The sequence below is a fragment of the Schistocerca nitens genome, chromosome 4 (assembly GCF_023898315.1).
Source record: "Schistocerca nitens isolate TAMUIC-IGC-003100 chromosome 4, iqSchNite1.1, whole genome shotgun sequence".
Taxonomy (NCBI): Eukaryota; Metazoa; Arthropoda; class Insecta; order Orthoptera; family Acrididae; genus Schistocerca; species Schistocerca nitens.
In genome coordinates this window covers 221,517,012-221,535,603 of record NC_064617.1, presented here as the reverse complement: position 1 = coordinate 221,535,603, position 18,592 = coordinate 221,517,012, and the positions used below count along the sequence as shown (strand labels likewise).

Sequence of the window (18,592 nt, the reverse complement as noted above, 5' to 3'; positions counted from 1 at the left end):
ACCGCGGCCGGCACATATTTTCATACATACATTTGACAAGAGCAATTATTTTCTTATGAATTCCAAAAGTTTGCAGTGAGTTCCATATTTTTGTTCTAATTATACTGTCAAAGGCCTTTTCAGAGTTTACAAACAGCATGTAAAGCAGTGACTGTATTCTCAAGTTGTTTATCTGATCAATGCAGGAGTGAGCTTCCCTGAATCCTGGTTGTTCTCTTCTTATTTTCTTGTCTACATGTGTTTTTATCCTATTTAGGATTATTCATGAGAGGATCTTGCTTGAGACTGACAGCAGCGTGATGTCTCTCCAATTAACACCTTTCTTGGGGAGCTTGATGAGCATGCCTCTGTTGCAATCATTTGCTACTTTTTCATTCATCCATATGGCTGTTAGGAGTGGACTAGCATAGTGAGACAGAAAGATGAGTAAGTCACTCATCAGTTTCAAAGTAAACATAACACAAAATTGTATGGGCATCATTGTGCACATGTAGAAAACTATCTTCACATACCTTTTACCAGAAGATAAATATGGATTTCCATTTTCATCATCCATTAATTTGTCAGAAAGACATTTATTTTCTTGAAATACTCTGTCAGCATACAACTTGCACTTTTTTATCAGTTCTTTGTTGAAACCGTATGCTGTAGAATGCATTGCTGTTATTTTTGAAACTAGCTTGCAACACTCTTCTTCCACCTGTAATACAAGACGTATTTTCAGCTTAATTCAAGAGTTTTAAGATTTATGTTATGTATTTCATATGAAAGGTTTCCTTCATTATTATGAGTTTCAATGTTTATGCAAGCAATATTATATTATGCTCAAAAGATACTTCTGTTTGTAACATTTATTGGTAAGTAATTAATATGAGTACACATTCACACTATAATAAGATCATTAATACAGTGCACATGACATTTTATGTATACTTATTGATTATGATGTTTCTTGCTTGCAGAGATAGTTAACTAAAACATTATTGGTAGCAATAAAAAGGCCTTATATCTAAAGCCTGGATGATATTAGAATTTTTTCTGGCACATAACGTTGGCTTTACCTCTAAAATGGTTTTGTTTATGTGAAAAATAAGCAATGTTTTCCTTTAGTTCAGACTCTATATTAAGCTGTAGGTGACCTCCTAAAACTAACCAAAGTAAAGCAAGAAAGTACATCCAACAAGTTCATGCCAGCTAATTCCAATAAAAAACACAAACATGAGAGAGAGGGGGAGGGGGGAGGAGAAGAAGGAAGAAAAGAAAACGAGTAATTATAACTAATAACTCCATTTTACGAATAAGTTTCTAACGGGTATAGACTGAAATATCTGTTATTGAGCTGAATTTTCATTAATATTTATCTCCAGAACTTTGATTGATGACAAATGCCAGTGCAAATACTGATGATGACAGACAAGGATAGTGTAGGCAATCTGTTTAGTAGACCTTTTGAAATTTCTAAGTGTATTGCCAATGAAACACAGTCTCCATTTTACATTCCTCACAACATTATCTGTGTAATTGTTGCAATTTTAGTTGTTTGTAATTGTAATTCCTAGGTACTTAGCTGAATTGAGAGCATTTAGATTTGAGTTATTTCTATTGAAACTGAAATTTTACGGATTCCTTTTAGTACTCATGTGGATGCTCTCACACTTTTTATTGTTCAGCCTCAATTCCCAATTTTCACACCATACAGAAATCTTATCTAAATCATTTTGCATTTGGTTTTGATCTTCTGGTTGGTTGCTTCGAAGACTTGGGAGAGGGAATAAAACAGTGGGGGTCATCTTTCCTTTCAAAGGAACCATCCCGGCATTTGCCTGAAGCGCTTTAGGGAAATCACAGAAAACCTAAATCAGGATGGCCAGATGCGGGTTTCAACTGTTGTCCTCCTGAATGCATGTCCAGTGTGCTAATCGCTGTGCCACCTTGCTCTGTTCTTGATCTACTGATGGCTTTGCTAGATGGTAAACGACAGCAGCATCTGCCAATAATTTTCTCTTAAATTGTTTACATAGATTAGAAACAACTGAGGGCCTCTAACATTTCCTTGGCAAATGCCAGCTATCACTTCTCTTATACTCTATGACTTTTCATCAGTTCTTACGAACTACAGTCACATAGTTTTGAAAATTGTAACTAAGTTCGCATACTCACAGTACCTTCTCTGCCAGAGGGCAGTGGAGTGGTGGCAGTAATAGTCTCAGTATAGTAGCTTGTGTTTGTCTTTTTAAAAAGTTGTGTAGCACAAATCCTTGCCTAAAACACAACAGAGCTCATTTTCTTTATTTTTATCTATTTTTTCCATTCTAATTTTGCTGGAGCAATGGATTGTTGTGTGCGGATGTAGGAGGAGCTGCACTTTGAGAACAAGATGCTGTTGGCCACAGTCATCCATATGTAGGCTGCCACTTTGAGGTGCAATAGTGGTAGGGAAACAAGTGAGTTTTATAGGACATCTGAAGTTCGCACATGGGCTCCGCTGCTGGGGCTCTTTCCAGCAGGAAATCCGCACTCTCCACAGGGTAAGTGTTAGGTTATAATCTGTTTGCAACACTTGAGGTGGACTGAGGACAGGGTATCCCACCTCTTCCATTCACCCTACATGTGGACAGATGGCAGCTCCTTCAACACCATCTGAGCAGGCATATGGGGGAATGAGTTTACTAGGAATTGGGGGCTCCAATGTTCAGTGCATTATGGTGTCCCTTAAGGAAATATCATCCAGTACTGGACAGAAGTCCAATGTGCACTTTATCACTTTATATTTCTGCTGGGTTAGAGAGGGGGGGGGGCAGCTATTGAGCATACAGTGTGCAGCCATCTGTAAGTTTTGACTCATGCCAGCACCAATGACACCTGTTGCTGGGTTCTGAGGCCATCCTCATTTCATACTGGTAGCTGGTAGAAGTGATGAAGACAGATGGTCTTGCTTTTGGGGCACAAGCAGAGCTTACAAATTTTCAACATCAAGCCAGTATTGACTGGCATCCATGGGTCTGGAGATGAACAGAGGCAAACTGGTCTGAAGAAAAAATTGTTTATTTTTACAAAACCAAAATATTTCTACTTTTCAACGTAATCCACCTGAACATTTATGAACTTGTTCCACTGGGCTACAGAACTATTTATCTTGATGTGTGAACCAATATCTAACAAACTTTTTCATGCCCTCATTGTTCTGGAACCTCTTCCCATGTAATGCCTCCTTCAGTGCACCAAATGGAAATCACGAGGTGCTAAATCAGGACTGTAAGGAGGCTGAGACAGTACTTCCCAGCCCATTTTGTCGATGGTTTCATGGGCTACTTGAGCAATATGAGGACGTGCATAGTCTTGCTGGAGAATCACACCTCTCTCCTGAGATCCACGACATTCCTCTCTCAGGCTGGCTTCAGATTGTTTAAAAGCAAATCTGAATAGTATTGGTTGTTCATTGTACACTGCTCTTCGATATAATCACAAAAAGCTGGACCTTCAGCATCCCAAAACACTGTCAACATGACTTTTCCTGCTGATGCTTGGGTTTTGAATTTTTTCTTGACAGGTGAGTTGGTGTGCTTCCACTCCATGCTTTGTCTTTTTGATTCTGGCTCATGATAGTGAACCCAAGCTTCATCACAAGTTAAAATTTTGTTGAGGAAGTGCTCACTTTCTCTTTCATAACGTTCTTTTAGCTTCGTGCACACTCTCAACCTTGTTTCGTTGGAAGCCACGTCAACTCCTTTGGGATCAACTTGTATATGTTTTGCGGTACTTCAGCTTGTTACAGATAATGTTATGAACTGTACCAGTACTGACTTGAACCTTATCAACTATCGTTTTCACAGTCACACGGCGGCTGGCACGAAGAAGTCATCAATTCGACTTTAAAGTGGGGGAGTTGAAACTACAACTGGTTGGCAAGAATGGTGTATGGCAGTCACTGGGTCGCGCCCATTTTTGAACTGCTCTACCCACTTGAAAAATTTGCACGATTCATACAACCTTCATGATAAACTTTAGACATTGTAGAGTATATATTCACTGGTTTCTTGCCTTCACCAATTAAAAAAAGAATAAAACATTGTTCAAATAATGTGAACTTTTCAAGTGGACTCACGATCTTGAAACGTATTTTTGAGATTACAAACAAAACAGTGTTGATACATCAGCTGATCAGGTCTCATCTCAGTAATGCCAACTTAAAGCCATAAAAGTACCAAACTTGCCCTACTAATAGTTTTTTCCACCAGACCAATTTGTCTCTTTTAATTACTGAATGACCCTCGTAAAATTTTGGTAGTCTCCTTGATACCGGTACACCAGGAGTGCGCCACACAGAGCTAGCAGCTACTCGGGTTGAGTACAGTATTTGTTGAGTGCATATACCGATTCTCTTTCAGGCTAGGCGATAGTTTGGAGCATGGAGGTAAGAATAGAGGGAGACGCCGTGACGTCACAGCTGCGAAGATATGTGAAGCCGAGGGTAGCCATCTCAATCTGACCAAAACATTGCTGCTGTAAGCTTGTGTGCATAGGCTTGTCGCTCGCTTTTGGAAGGATTTTGCGCTATTATGGTGACTTGTGTGGTGTTCGGATGTACGAATCGTTCTGATTGTGATGTGAAATCGAAGGGAATAACATATCATGTGTAAGTTGTCTCGTTAAGTGTGATTTTACAACTTCATTGTGAATGAACATGTGCTACACCGGTACTTGTACTATAGCGTGTTTTTCTCCTGTATGATTTTAGGTTTCCTAAAAATGAAAGTCGGAAAGCTCTGTGGGAGAATGCCGTGAGGAGGAAGAATTGGCGTGCGTCTAAATGGAGCACTATATGTTCTCAGCATTTCCGAGAAGAGGACATTGACCGAACTTCCCTTTCAACAGTAAGGCTCCGAGAAAATGCCGTACCATCAGTTTTCCCTACGCACCCAAAACATTTGCAAAAGGTATGTTAATTCAAAGAATTAAATTCTTAGTTTTCAAGTTCACGTTTCTGTATAATACGTACGTATCGTCGATAATCGAAGTGTTGAGTAACTCACTTTGTCTTCATCATGTACCAAATTAAAAGCTAACACTACATTAACTGGCGTAAAGTATAGGCCTAAGCAGGACACTGTGTAGATTTGCCATTCTATGTACCGTATTTCAGTAAATATTGGTGGTAATGAACAGTGTTTCCCAGTAGTGTAACGTAATTGAAATGTCCCAGTATGTATTACAAACAAGATGTATTTATGGAGCTTTGGAGGGAGGATATAGCTAACTTAGTTTTCAGTTTCTATTATTTAGTTTGTGATACACGTTTATTATTGAATTAACAAAATTGTATCGTTTACATTGAAGACTAGCTATTCGTAATATTACATTAAAAACTATTTTTAATCAGAAGAAACGCGGAATTTCGCCTTTACGAGATTTTATTTTAAACAAAATCTTTGAAACAACCAATCTGATGACGTTACATGCGTATATGGTGCAATTAGCGACTGTAATACACGCAGCGCTATAGCACACTGGCAATGTTTTGGTCAGAGTGTCATGGCAGCGAGCCACGCCGCCATGGCTTCAAAACGTAGTACGGCTGGGATACGTAGCGCCATCTCCCCTTATTCTTACCTCCATGGTTTGGAGGTTCTCTGACGCATGCTCACTAGTCGATACACAGAGAGCGTAAATCGCATCACATATAAAGACAGTTTCACTGTAGAGATTTAACAGTAAATTGTCAAAGCATTTGTAATGAAGTCCCTGAATTTACCGCCCTCCAGGAATTATACCTGGAACTGAGAGACGAATGAAATCTGAGGTAAAATTCTTCCAAACATTTAAGGAGGCATGGAACACATAACGGAAACACTGGTTAGACGTCTCAAGGAGAGGGAATGTTCATTAAAACTGATGAAAATACATACATAAAAAAAAGTTTTGCATCAGCTCGGTTCTGCTAAGGTGTTCAGCTTGACTGGGTTGCCTTCAAACACGTCTCCGATGATTGTCTGTTTGAAGGCACATGCAACCTGTACAGAAAATTGGAATAGAGATCAACATAAACATCAATTCCGCCCTTTTTATTGCTCATGAGAACCAAACATTGCATACTGTACCACCAAACAGCAAGACCTTCAGAAGTGGTGGTCCACATTGCTGTACACACCAGTGTCTCTAATACCCAGTAGCATGCCCTCTCGCACTCATGCATGCCTGTATTCATCATGGCGTACTATCCACAAGGTCATCAAGGAACTGTTGGTCCAGATTGTCCCACTCCTCAATGGCGATTTGGTGTAGATCCCTCAGGTTAGTTGGTGGGTCACATCGTCCATAAACAGCCCTTTTCAATCTAATGCATGTTCGACAGGGTTCATGTCTGGAGAACATGCTGGCCACTCTAGTCATCCTGAAGGAAGTCATTCACAAGATGTACACGGTGGGGTCGCGAATTGTCGTCCATGAAGACCAATGCCATACCAATATGCTGCCGATATGGTTGCACTATTGGTTGGAGGATGGCATTCACGTATCATACAGTCGCTACGGCACCTTCCATGATCACCAGCGGCGTACGTCGGCCCCACATAATGCCACCCCAAAACAGCAGGGAACCTTCACCTTGCTGCACTCGCTGGACAGTGTGTCTAAGGTGTTCAGCTTGACTGGGTTGCCTTCAAACACGTCTCTGATGATTGTCTGTTTGAAGGCACATGCAGCCTCATTGGTGAAGAGAACTTGATGCCAATCCTGTGTGGTCCATTCGGCGTGTTGTTGATCTGTACCACGCTGCAAGGAGCTGTGGTTGCAAAGATGGACCTCGCCATGGATGTTGGGAGTGAAGTTGCTCATCATGCAGCCTATTGCACATGACGTCCTGTGGCTGCACGAAAAGCATTATTCAACATGGTGGCGTTGCTGTCAGTGTTCCTCCGAGCCATAATCCATAGGTAGCGGTCATCCATTGCAGTAGTAGCCCTTGGGCGGCCTGAGCGAGGCATGTCATCGACAGTTCCTGACTGTCTGTATCCCGTCCATGTCCGAACAACATCGCTTCGGTTCACTCCGAAACACCTGGACACTTCCCTTGTTGAGAGCCCTTCCTGGCACAAAGTAACAATGCGGAAGCGATCGAACCGTGGTATTGACCGTCTGGGCATGGTTGGACTCCCTCCTGGTGGAATGACTGGAACTGATCGGCTGTCCGATCCCCTCCGTCTAATAGGCGCTGCTCTTGCATGGTTGTTTACATCTTTGGGCAGATTTAATGACATCTCTGAACAGTCAAAGGGATTTTGTCTGATACAATATCCACAGTCAACGTCTATCTTCAGGGGTTCTGGGAATTGGGGTGATGCAAAACTTTTTTTGATGTGTGTATTATTTACATCAAGGTCGAAATTGAGCCTGACTGCGTAGTGATCTAGATGCGAGTAATCGGCTTAGGTGAACACAATTTATTCATCAGATGTTTTTGCCAGCCACCATAATCTGCCATAAGAATTGTAGAAGCAATCAAAGAAAGTCAACACTCAGTAGTGCGGAAGTTCCCCAATTATGCACTATTGGTTGGTGGTGACTTTAACCTACAAATATAGATTGGGACAGCTATGGACAAAATCTTGTGAAGTAGTTCTGAACACATTTGTCGAAAACTGTCTTGAGCAGCTAGTTCGACAATCCACACGCAATGGAAATGTTTTAGACCTTGGAGCTACAAACAGACCTGAGCTTATTGACAGTGTCAGTACAGAGGTAGGCATTAGTTATCATGAGGTCATGATAGTGCGGATGGTAACTTAATAAATCCATCAAGAAGGCTAGGAGGGTTTCTATGCTGGGCAGCGCAGGCAAGCAGTTGTTAGCATCCTACTCAGACAATGAATTGACATCATTTAGTTCCAATATTATGGACGTAGAGAAATTATGAGCAACAAAATTTAAACTGAAAGCAAATCTGGAAAAGTGTGTGCCAAGTAACTGTTTTGAGGAGGGAAGACATCGAAAAAGCTTCTGTCTACAAATCAACACGGACTTAGCAAGCTTTGCTTGAGCAAATTTCAGCTTGCCCTTTCCTCACACAACATTGTGCGAATCATTGATGAAGAGGAACAGGCAGTTTCCTTATTCCTAGTTTTCTGCGTTTGACACAGTGCCCCACCACGGACTGTCTAAACATATGGAGTAGGCTCTTAGATTTGCGAATGGCTGGAAACATTTCTACGAGTAAGCAATAGAACCTAGGCGTTGTCCTCGACTGCCAAAATTCATCAGATGCGGGGATATTGTTAGGAAGGCCCTTCGTAAGTGTGATAGGATCAATCTTGTTCCCCATGTACATAAACGACCAGATGGATATGATCAGCAGCAATCTGCAACTGTTTGCTAATGACGCTATAATGTATGCTAAAGTTATCATTGAGTGATTGTAGGGGGATAAAAGATGAATTGGATAGAATTTTTATTTGGTGTGATGATTGACATCTTCCTCTGAATATTGAGAAATATAAATTAATGAAGATGAGTAGGAAAAACAATCCTCTGATGTTCGAATACAGTGTAAGTGATGTGCTACTTGACACAGTCATGCCTATTAAATATCTAAGCATAACTTGCAAAGCAACATGAAATGGAAAGAGCATGTAAGGTCGGTTGTAGGGGAGGCGAATGGTTGACTTCAGTTAATTGGGAGAATTCTAGGAAAGTATAGCTCATCTATAAAGCAGACCGTGTAAAGAATATTGGTAAGACCCAACCTTGAGTACTGCTCAAGTGTTTGGGATTCCCATCATATCGGATTAAAGGAAGAAATTGAAGCAGTTCAGGAGCATTCTGCTAGATTTGGTAGTGGTAGGTTCAGTCAACATGCGAGTATTATGGAAATGCTCGGTGAACTCTAATGGCAATCCCTCGAGGGAAGATGGCGTTCTTTTCGCAAAACACTTTTGACAAAATTTAGAGAAAAGGCATTTGGAGCTGACTGCAGAACAATTCTACTGACGCCAAAGTAGACTTCGTGTAAGGGCCGCGAAGAGAAGATAAGAGAAATTAAGTCTCGTATGGTGACATAGAGAGAGTCGTATTTCCTACACTCCATTTGTGTGTGGAACATGAATAGCAGTGGTACAAGGAACCCCTCGTCCATGCACCGTATGGTGGCTTGCAGAGTATGGACATGTAGAAGTATCATACAAGCTACAGTTACAATGATATCTCAGTACATATACTCCCTTGTATGTTTTATTGATAAAAACCACCCTCTCTTCAAAACCAATAGCGAATATCATGTTCACAACACAAGGTCAAAAGAGGACTTTCATAGTAACCAGTCAAACTGTAGCCTTGCACAGAAAGGAGTAAATTATACAGGCATCAAAATTTACAATGCTCTACCCAGTGTCATCGAAAGTCTTTCTCCTGAAACACCAAAGTTCAAAAGCAAACTGAAAGGATACCTAATGCAAAAGCCATTCTATTCAATTAGTGAATTTTTGAGTGCATAGGAGCAATTTTTTATTATACAACTGAGTTAGCCTTTCAATGTAAGCATAAATGTAAACTACTTGTTACTGTAGTGTTATATTGTTTCTCCAATACTTTACTTTGTTACTTTGAATTTGTACACATGTGTTAATTCTGATGTATGTGACATGTTTATATTTCTTCTAGTGTTCCATGTTGTTAGTATAAGTCTTGTCATGAATTAACCATATTGTGTGCTGCTGTATTGTTAACGTTGTAAAAATACTGACTCATTCCATAGCCTCGCAATTCCATTGCTATCATGATCAACGTAACTCGCAATAAAATAAATAATAAATAAACATATCCTGTCTCTTTCAGTTCCATTTTCATTGCAAAGCCTTAATGTCTTTCAGTCCACATTGTTTTCTAGTTCATTTACATTCCTCTCCTAGTAATTGCCATCAAGCATTTCTCCTCTGGTCACTTAGCAACTTTCAGTTACAGACTTGTTTCGACTTTCAGACAGAATTTTTCATTGCCATAAGTGAAAAGTGGTAAATCACACTGAATTCACCTTCCATTTCAGGGACATCAGAGTCTTTCTTTTAGCGACTACTTGGATTGCCAAAAACGCTTCAGATCATGGTTACCCTTCTAGTCATCAGTTTTGCTGCTCACCCAATCGTTCTCTTCAGCTGTCCTAAATACATGAACGCAATGACTTCTGTGACTTTATTATTTATTTATACTATTTTCTTCCCAATACTTTAATTGCACATAATTTAATGTTAGTGCATGAGTGTGCAATAAAGTTACGTACTAAGTAGTCACTGTATCCGCAATTTATATGGGAATTATTTCTTGTCATTGAAATATCCATAGCTGTGATCCTCACTTGATGCCTTGGTGAGGAGATTCGAAACTGATTTTTTTTTTCTTTTTTGAAAATTACAGAGGCAATACCACAATCGCCAGAGATTGAGGTTAAAGTGGAGCAGACCATGTCTCCAAATACGCCGCAACTTGCAGCCACCAACATACACCGAGGTGACGAAAGACATGGTATAGCGAAATGCACAAATACAGAAGCCCGTAGTATCGCGTACACAAGGCATAAAAGGGCAGTGCACTGCTGGAGCTAACATTTGTACTCAGGTGATTCATGTCTTCGGCGTGATTGTGGCTGCACGACGGGAAGTAACGGACTTTGAACGCAGAATGATAGTTGGAGATAGAAGCATGGGACAGTCCATTTCGGAAATCGTTAAGGATTTCAATATTCCGAGATCCACAGTGTAAAGAATGTGCCGAGAATCCCTCATTTCAGGCATCACCTCTCACAGTGGACAACGCTGTGGCCAATGTCCTTCATGCAACGACCGAGAGAGCACCAGCGTTCGCGTAGAGTTGGCAGTGCTAAGAGAGAAGCAACACTGCGTGAAATAACCACAGAAATCAATGTGGGACGTACGACGAACGTATCCTTTAGGACAGTGAAACGAACTTGGGCGTTAATGGGCTATGGCAGCAGACGACTGACGCGAGTACCTTCGCTAACAGCACGACATCGCCTGCAGCTCGTCTCCTGAGTTCTTTAGCATATCGGTTGGATCCTAGACGACTGGAAAACCATGGTCTGGTCGAATGAGTTCCGATTTTGTGGTAAGATGTGACGGTAGGGTTCGCAGACACCACAAAGCCATGGACTGGAGTTATCAATAAGGAACTGTGCAAGTTGGTGGTGGCTTCGTAATGGTGTGGACTGTGTTTTCATGGAATGGACTGGGTCCTCTGGTCTAATTGAACCGATCACTGACTGGAAATGGCTATGATCAGTTACTGGGAGACCATTTGCAGCCGCTCAGTGGTGGAATTTTTATGGATGACAATGCGCTGTCACTGGGCCATAATTGTGGTTTGAAGAACATTCTGGACAATTCGAAGGAATGATTTGGTCACCAAGATCGCCTGACATGAATTCCATCGATGGGACATAATCGAGAGGTCAGTTAGTCCACAAAATCCTGCACTGACAACACTTTCGCAACAACAGACGGCTCAATATTTCTGCAGGGAATATCCAACGACTTGTTGAGTCCAAGCAACGTCAAACGGCTGCACTACGCCGAGCAACAGGAGGTCATATACGATATTAATCTCACGACCCGTTTTGGTCATGTCTAACTTACGCCGTTCTGATCTAATGGCCCACTAATTTGGTTCACACGCATAAGTGCACCTTTCAACAATATGGAGAGTGCACCAGTGATGATAAGTGCGTAATCGCGACTGCACATTTAGAAAGTGCAGCGATAATGTCGCTATACATTGTCGCCAGAGCCTCGGCTGCACAGAGCTTTTAACGCCGAGCAACTAGGCATCGGATCCCCATCTCAAAAACTGCGAGTTTTACGTGCTTTAGCTGGCCTTGATCTGCTGCCTGAACACTCAACTATGCTTGATAAGTTACCAGTTGGTATTTGCCCAATTGTGGTAAGGTAACACATCACGACGTATCGTTGCAGGCGTTAGCAAGGAAGGCTGGCAGAGTTTCGATGTGTCTGAAGCGCCAGTAGGCGATAAAATGACGTCACGGAACGAGTGTTTAGCAGCAAGCGCCGCCATCAGTATCAAAGCGTATGACGAGTCTAGATGCGTCAATGCAGGAGCGAAGAGTGGAACAGTTATAAGACCAAATGGCGCGTCTGAACTTGAAGCTATCAGCACAGCACTGTACATTCCGACGCCACTCTGAGCGAACTCCTGAGCATCGGGCAGAACGCCAGAAAGATGACTGGTGGAGATTTGAAACGACTGCCGACCAACGGTGCTGGTGGAGTCTGCACAGAATACCGTGGCCAGTAGATGCGCTATCGGCTGAGCATGAGTGGGGAGAGCAATAGTGAAAGGTGTAGGGGAAATGCCGAGCGATGGAGGGGAAGTGCCATGCTACATTGAAGCCCACACCCACATTTTTGCAGATATTAAGTGGAGCTCACTCATGCCCACACGTGCATGGTGACGATTCAAATAGATCTCTTGTCACGTCTGCTTTGGTTAGTATCTAAAACAAAAATTCCGCTGAATATGCAGGGATTTATTGGTTTAAATGGTTCTGAAGACTATGGGACTTAACATCTGAGGTTATCAGTCCCCTAGAACTTAGAACTACTTAAACCTAACTAACCTAAGGACATCACACACATCCATGCCTGACGCAGGATTCGAACCTGCGACCGTAGCAGTCGCGCGGTTCCGGACTGAAGCGCCCAGAACCGCTCGGCCACCGCGGCCAGCGCAGGGATTTATTATCACTTGAGTTGTTAACCTGTTGTAACTTTCAGAGGAGCGCCACGAGTGGCGAATTTTGAGTAAAACCTACACATTTCTCTTGTTGATATGTTAAAATTTGCTTTTTTTGCCAAAACACAGTAGAGTTTACACTATGCCACTTCACTAACATGTTGTGCAGACGCAATTGCGAAAGCATTCTGGAACAGTGATTTATTAAGTTGATTAAGTGAGGAACTGAGGAAATGTAACGTCAGTAGTTTATGATAAAGCGCATTCTCAGTACAAAATAAACGTTTAATGTCTCCAGTTTTGTTGTTCCCTAACCCAGAGCGTTTCTCGTTTCACCGGCTATCGATGATTACTAAAAATTACATTACGAGTATTCGGCATGAGTTTTCGACTATATCGGGAACGAATTGCGATCGAAAATTTTTAGGCTATCGTTCAGCTCATCACGAGATCTAAATTAACTTACCTTCTTCAACTGCGTCAGAGTGCGGCAACAATGGTATTGATCAAGTTGTTTGAGCGTTGATTCTTTCTTTATTTCTTCCAGCACACAGCACAGTAAACCAATGTGAAACACAGGCAGTAAATCTCTCTCAATTTTAAATATTTCGCTCATTTTCACTTCAGAAACTTGTGGCCGACTTCTGCAAAAGTAAAACAAAATATAATGAAGTAAACAGTGGCCAGCAAATTGAGGTTTGAAAAGCATGTTGATATCTAAGCAAGAAAATAAGTTCTGCTTATGTCACTGTATGAGATATTTCTTGCGTGGCGAGCAGCATACTGTTACTACAAATCGATGAAGTTTATCTTCTATCTAAGAGTCCTATGAGAATGCCTTACCTAATTATTGTCTTTCAATAAGTGCCTCTGTAAGACACCAGGTTACGAGAAACGCTCGCCGGTGAAGTTTGCGGAAACCAGAGGGAACCTATTTGTAACGAGTTACCCTGCTGCGAGCGCAGATACAAACACAGCTTTCGCTAAGACATGAGGCTGGAGTGCAAAATGTGAACAGTCATGTACGCAGAAATGTATGTTTATACACTATCCTCCGTAAGTTTGGAAACACCATGTTGCGTATGGGAGTGATAGTTGTGAGATATCGGTTGGAAGTCAGAATAGTATGCTCAAATAACGGTGAATAATGACACGGAATTGTACAGATAATTATTGTACATTTTGGTACATATTCGTATTGCTCAGTTTTATGTGAAATGACTTTACCTGTTCAAGGAGTTCTACTAAATCCGCAAGGTGGCACCAGTAGACGGTGCGACTGTGTAAAGATAAGGTGGTAGTTCCGTTTGTATGAAGGTAGGACATGCCGTGAAAGTAATCGAAAATGGCCCCAAAGTGCCAGATTCTTATGATTCACGGGTAAAGATAATCATTTTGCACCAAGAAGGCAACAGTGTCCGACAAATACGAAAGAAATTGAAGATTTCCATCAACAGAGTTGTCAGGACCTCACCGGCATCGAGATACAAGTTCCTACAGTATCATCACCGTCCTCACTCAGGAGCACCCAAGAAAATGTCAGAACGCCAGGAAAAGTGTTTGGTAGTGACTAGTAATCCTAAAAGATTCAAAACTGTCCGCTAACTGAAACGCGAATTGGCTATCGAACTATGCACAGCTGGGAATACACCAGTGACACCGCACCTGAAAAAAAAAAACCTCCAGGATTATACAGGCTGATTCACGAATATATGCAAATATTTTAATATGTTATTCTACAAGTAAAACTAAAAATAAAAGTTCATATAAACATAGGTCTGCAAATGTTTAGTTACTGCTAATAAAAGATTTTGCCTGAAATTTAGCAACTTCGCTAATATGAAGCCATCGCAAAACTGTACGAGGTTACAATAAAGCACAACTTCCATTTATTTTCTTGTTAGTGGTCCAGTGAATCTAATAAAATATATCCCAGACCTGTATCTGCAGTAGTTTCCCAGAAAATCCAGAGAAGCAAAGATTATTATACAAGTAAATGTGTTTCCTTTCCATTAAGAATGTAGAAACGTTTTTGTCATTGCTGGCAATCGTTAGTGAGTTGTTTTAGTCGTTTCCTAACCTTGAAACGAGTTAGTTTTCTGTATTGTTAAGTGAAAGAACATAATGACAACAGTGTACTTAAGTGAAACCACATAGTAACTGTTGCAGTTTGTAGATTATTTATGAAATAGGAATGCCTTTCAAATTTACGACAGAGGAATACGCCGATGTGGTGTTTATTTATGGCAAATGTATTGTGAAATTGTATGTACACTGTACAACTTCCTTAGCACTGAGCTTTGTTTTTTCCGGTTTAAGATGAATTCGTCTGTGCTATGGTATTAACAAAAGCAGATTATCTGACACGTTCATACAGTTTCAGTTAACGTTATTACCATCATTTTTTTCAAAATTAAATTCTCTACAACTTCTGTTAAAAACTTTGTGCAATTGTCTGGAATTTAAAAAACAGATTGGGCCAAGTAGTTAATAAATTAAGACTTTTACGGAATTACTTCTTTGCTTCTCTGGATATTCTGGAAAATTACTGCAAATACACGTCTGGGACATGTTGTATTAGATTCATCAGATGAACAACAACAAAATACATGGAAATCGTGCTTTACTTTAACCTCGTACAGTTTTGCAATGGCTTCATATTAGAGAAGTTGCTAAATTTCAGGCAAAATCTTTTATTAGCCGTAACTCAGTAACTAAAAATTTGCGGACCTATATTTATATGAACTTTTTTTTAGTTTTACTTGTAGAATAACGTATTAAAATATTTGTATATCTTCGTGAATCATCCTGTATAGCATCAAAGAAACTGTTGTTGCGCCCTGTTAACAAGAGGAAAAGGTTTCAGTGGGCTACATCACGTTAACAGTGGACGGCAGGGGATTGGGAAAAAGTCTTATTCGCTGAAGGATCCAGGCTCTAAATATCTAGAAGTAAACGCCGTCAATTCATACGCCGTTTACTCCAGGAACGCTTGAAACCTCAGTTCATAATTCCTACTGTGAAGAATGGAGCGGGTTCTGTGATGGTATGGGGATCATTTGGAGGGAATAAAGTCAGATTAGGTGAAAGAAGTTGGAAAAATGAACCGAAAGGATTATTATGCCATTCTCCAGCTACTTGTCAAGACTGGTTTGCGGCTGATTGGGAAACAACAACAAGACAACAGCCCGAAACATACATTCCGCTTGTGTCAGAACTATACAGAGTCTTTGGAGGTTCAGAAAATCTTGAAAACCTTGGAATGACATCCCCGGCACCCTGATTGCAACCCAGTCGAGCAACTATGGGATGAGTTGGATGGGAGGATCCGAAAACGGGGAATCGTGAGTGGGACACACTTGTGGGAGGACCTGCAGCAAGAATGGACACTAAATTCCAACTGAAACCCTTGGCAAAACTGACCCATCGCATGCCGAGTTATGCAAAGCATTGTTTAAAGCAAAGGCTGGTTATTTTGAGGAATCTGAAATTCAATAGTTGCGTTTACTCATGTATTGTTTGAGCTTAATAAACATTTAGAAAGCAATAAAATGCAATTTTATAACGTATTTCCATTCCATTGTCTATAACCGCTCGGTGTTTCCAAACTTATGGAAGGTAGTGTACATTGCTGGCCATGTAAATAGCAGCAGACTGTAGGCGACATGTAATGAACCTGAAAGTGGCAAGACTGGATATGCAAATGTTTTAACATTTCAGTGCGAGTGCACAAAGTAGACACGAGTAACGACATCTACAGTTTGTGTACAAGGAAAGATTATTCAAGGAGACCACACAGCAATCGGATTTTTGTATTTTTTATATTTATGGTATGTGAAGTTAAGAAGTCAAATATCAATATCCCAAGCAGTTCTAGGCAACACTGAAAAATTCTCGAAAGAGTCGACTTTGAACTTCCCCAAGCGCCTTTAATATTTCAAAAGAAAAAAAGTACAGATCATTAATACAGTAATTTTTCAGTAAGCATTATATTTGTTTATAAAATTATTGTTGCTGTAATTACTATGCAAACTTATCATTATCGATGAAAAATAGATATCACGTTTCAATAGGGTTCCATGCACAATAATATCTGTTTGCGATGAGAGAATTCAATAGCAGTTGTAAGACTGGCGCTAATAACTGTAAAACAACTTATCCGGTTTGTCTCCTTTTTCTAATTCGCTATAAGAAATTAAATCAAACTCATTGGAACACTTTATTTATGCAAAGACTGGCAGCCACATAAAGAGTTACTACTTCTTTCACAACGTAGATTTACACATGAACAATGGGCGTAACGATGCAGAAATTCGATTAAAGAAAAACAAACAAAAATTTGTTCAGACCGTACAGTCTAAACGAGCAAAACAGCGGGTCCTAAGCTAGTTAGTGTTATACAGGGTGTTCGGAAATTCCCGTTACAAACGATCTAGAACTTGTAGAGGGAGTGAGTATATAATATCCTGAATAGGAACCCATGTCCAGAAACATACCGTTTCCATTCTAAGATGTTTAACTCATCCACTTCTGCTTGAGGAGTTACATTAGGCGTAACGCAGTATAGTAATCAAGTAACAATTCGAAGGGAAACGTAACGGAATATCCATTTATCACTTAAGCACATTTTTTTGTTGTGGTGTGCGTACTGTAAGACCTTCGGTACACACACCATCAGATTATTTGACTTGTCGCTCTAACAAAGTAGGCGAGTGTCAGCAATATGTCTCTTGGTCTTATCGTGGCGTGTTTATCTTCTGCCGTTAGGTCAGACGATAGAAATGCCACTTGCACGCTTGGAGTAGCAGATTGACGGTGACCAACTTTAAACAGAACTTGATTAATTCTCACACACACTTATTAAAATAATAAAAAGCATAGATATTACGTAACTTGATTCTGGATGCTGTTTACAATTGACAATCTGAAATTCCTTTGGTCTTGGTACGTTAATCTTATTCTCACATATATCTGATACTTGACAAGGTGTCTATACATTTCTCTTCATGGCTATGTACAGGAATATGATAATATTATTAGGCGCAGACTGAAACTTTACTATAGACTGGTGCAGACTGACTAATCGGAGGTCCGTACACTCGTTATAATTCCTCGAGCGTTCAGGTATCACTGTGCAAGTGCGATCCGCGAGGAGAAAAGGTTCTACGTTAGCAGCAATCTCATTGGCTGCGTTACATATTAATACGCAGATCGGCGGAAGCAGAATTTGGTCTGTCTCTAAGACAGCGCCATCTCGTAGTGCGGAGATGGACGAGCGCTGTGCCTACGCTGTTGTGCTTAGCGGGGCGCGCTCTAGTGGGAAAGTTGTGTACACGCTGACTACGCGGAACTATGTACACAACATTTGTATTAACACTTAAACATTACCTGAGTCGTTTGTGGTATGTGTTTGTGCCATATCTCATTTGGCATCCTGTTTTCACTGTACTACCACCTCGTTATGTTAATTTCAATTACTGGTGTCACTGAGTTGCCGCCTTGCCTGCCCGTGAGCGGCTGCAGCGGCGCTTATGATATAAGCCCTGGCTTATTATCTTTGCTGACATCAGAGGGTTGGATCCCCTCATTCGAAGGCGCCTGATTGCAAAGCCTGGGCTACTCTCAGGTTGGAATCTCCGCTTTCGAAGATTGTGTCCGTCTGTGTGTCTGTCTGTCTGCCCGTCTGCCCGCCGCTTACTGCTGTAGCTGTTCGTTCGTTCGTCCGTCCGTCCGTCCGTCCGTCCGTCCGTCCGTCCGTTCGCCTGCCTGCCTGCCTGCTCGCTGTTCGTCTGCGCTGCTACCTGCTGTCTGTCCGTCCATCCGTCCGTCCGTCCGTCTGTTC

General features: G+C 41.1%; 1 protein-coding gene across 1 annotated transcript in view; it reads right to left on the bottom strand.

Annotated features, from left to right (window-relative positions):
* Nucleotides 1-18,592, bottom strand: part of LOC126252955 (uncharacterized) — a 217,176-nt gene that overhangs the window by 78,401 nt on the left and 120,183 nt on the right. The window contains exons 5-6 of the mRNA XM_049953968.1: nucleotides 13,217-13,394; nucleotides 513-700 (exon numbers count right to left, since the gene is read on the bottom strand). Of these exons, the coding sequence (XP_049809925.1) occupies nucleotides 513-700; nucleotides 13,217-13,394 (366 nt within the window). The remainder of the gene's footprint in view (nucleotides 1-512; nucleotides 701-13,216; nucleotides 13,395-18,592) is intronic.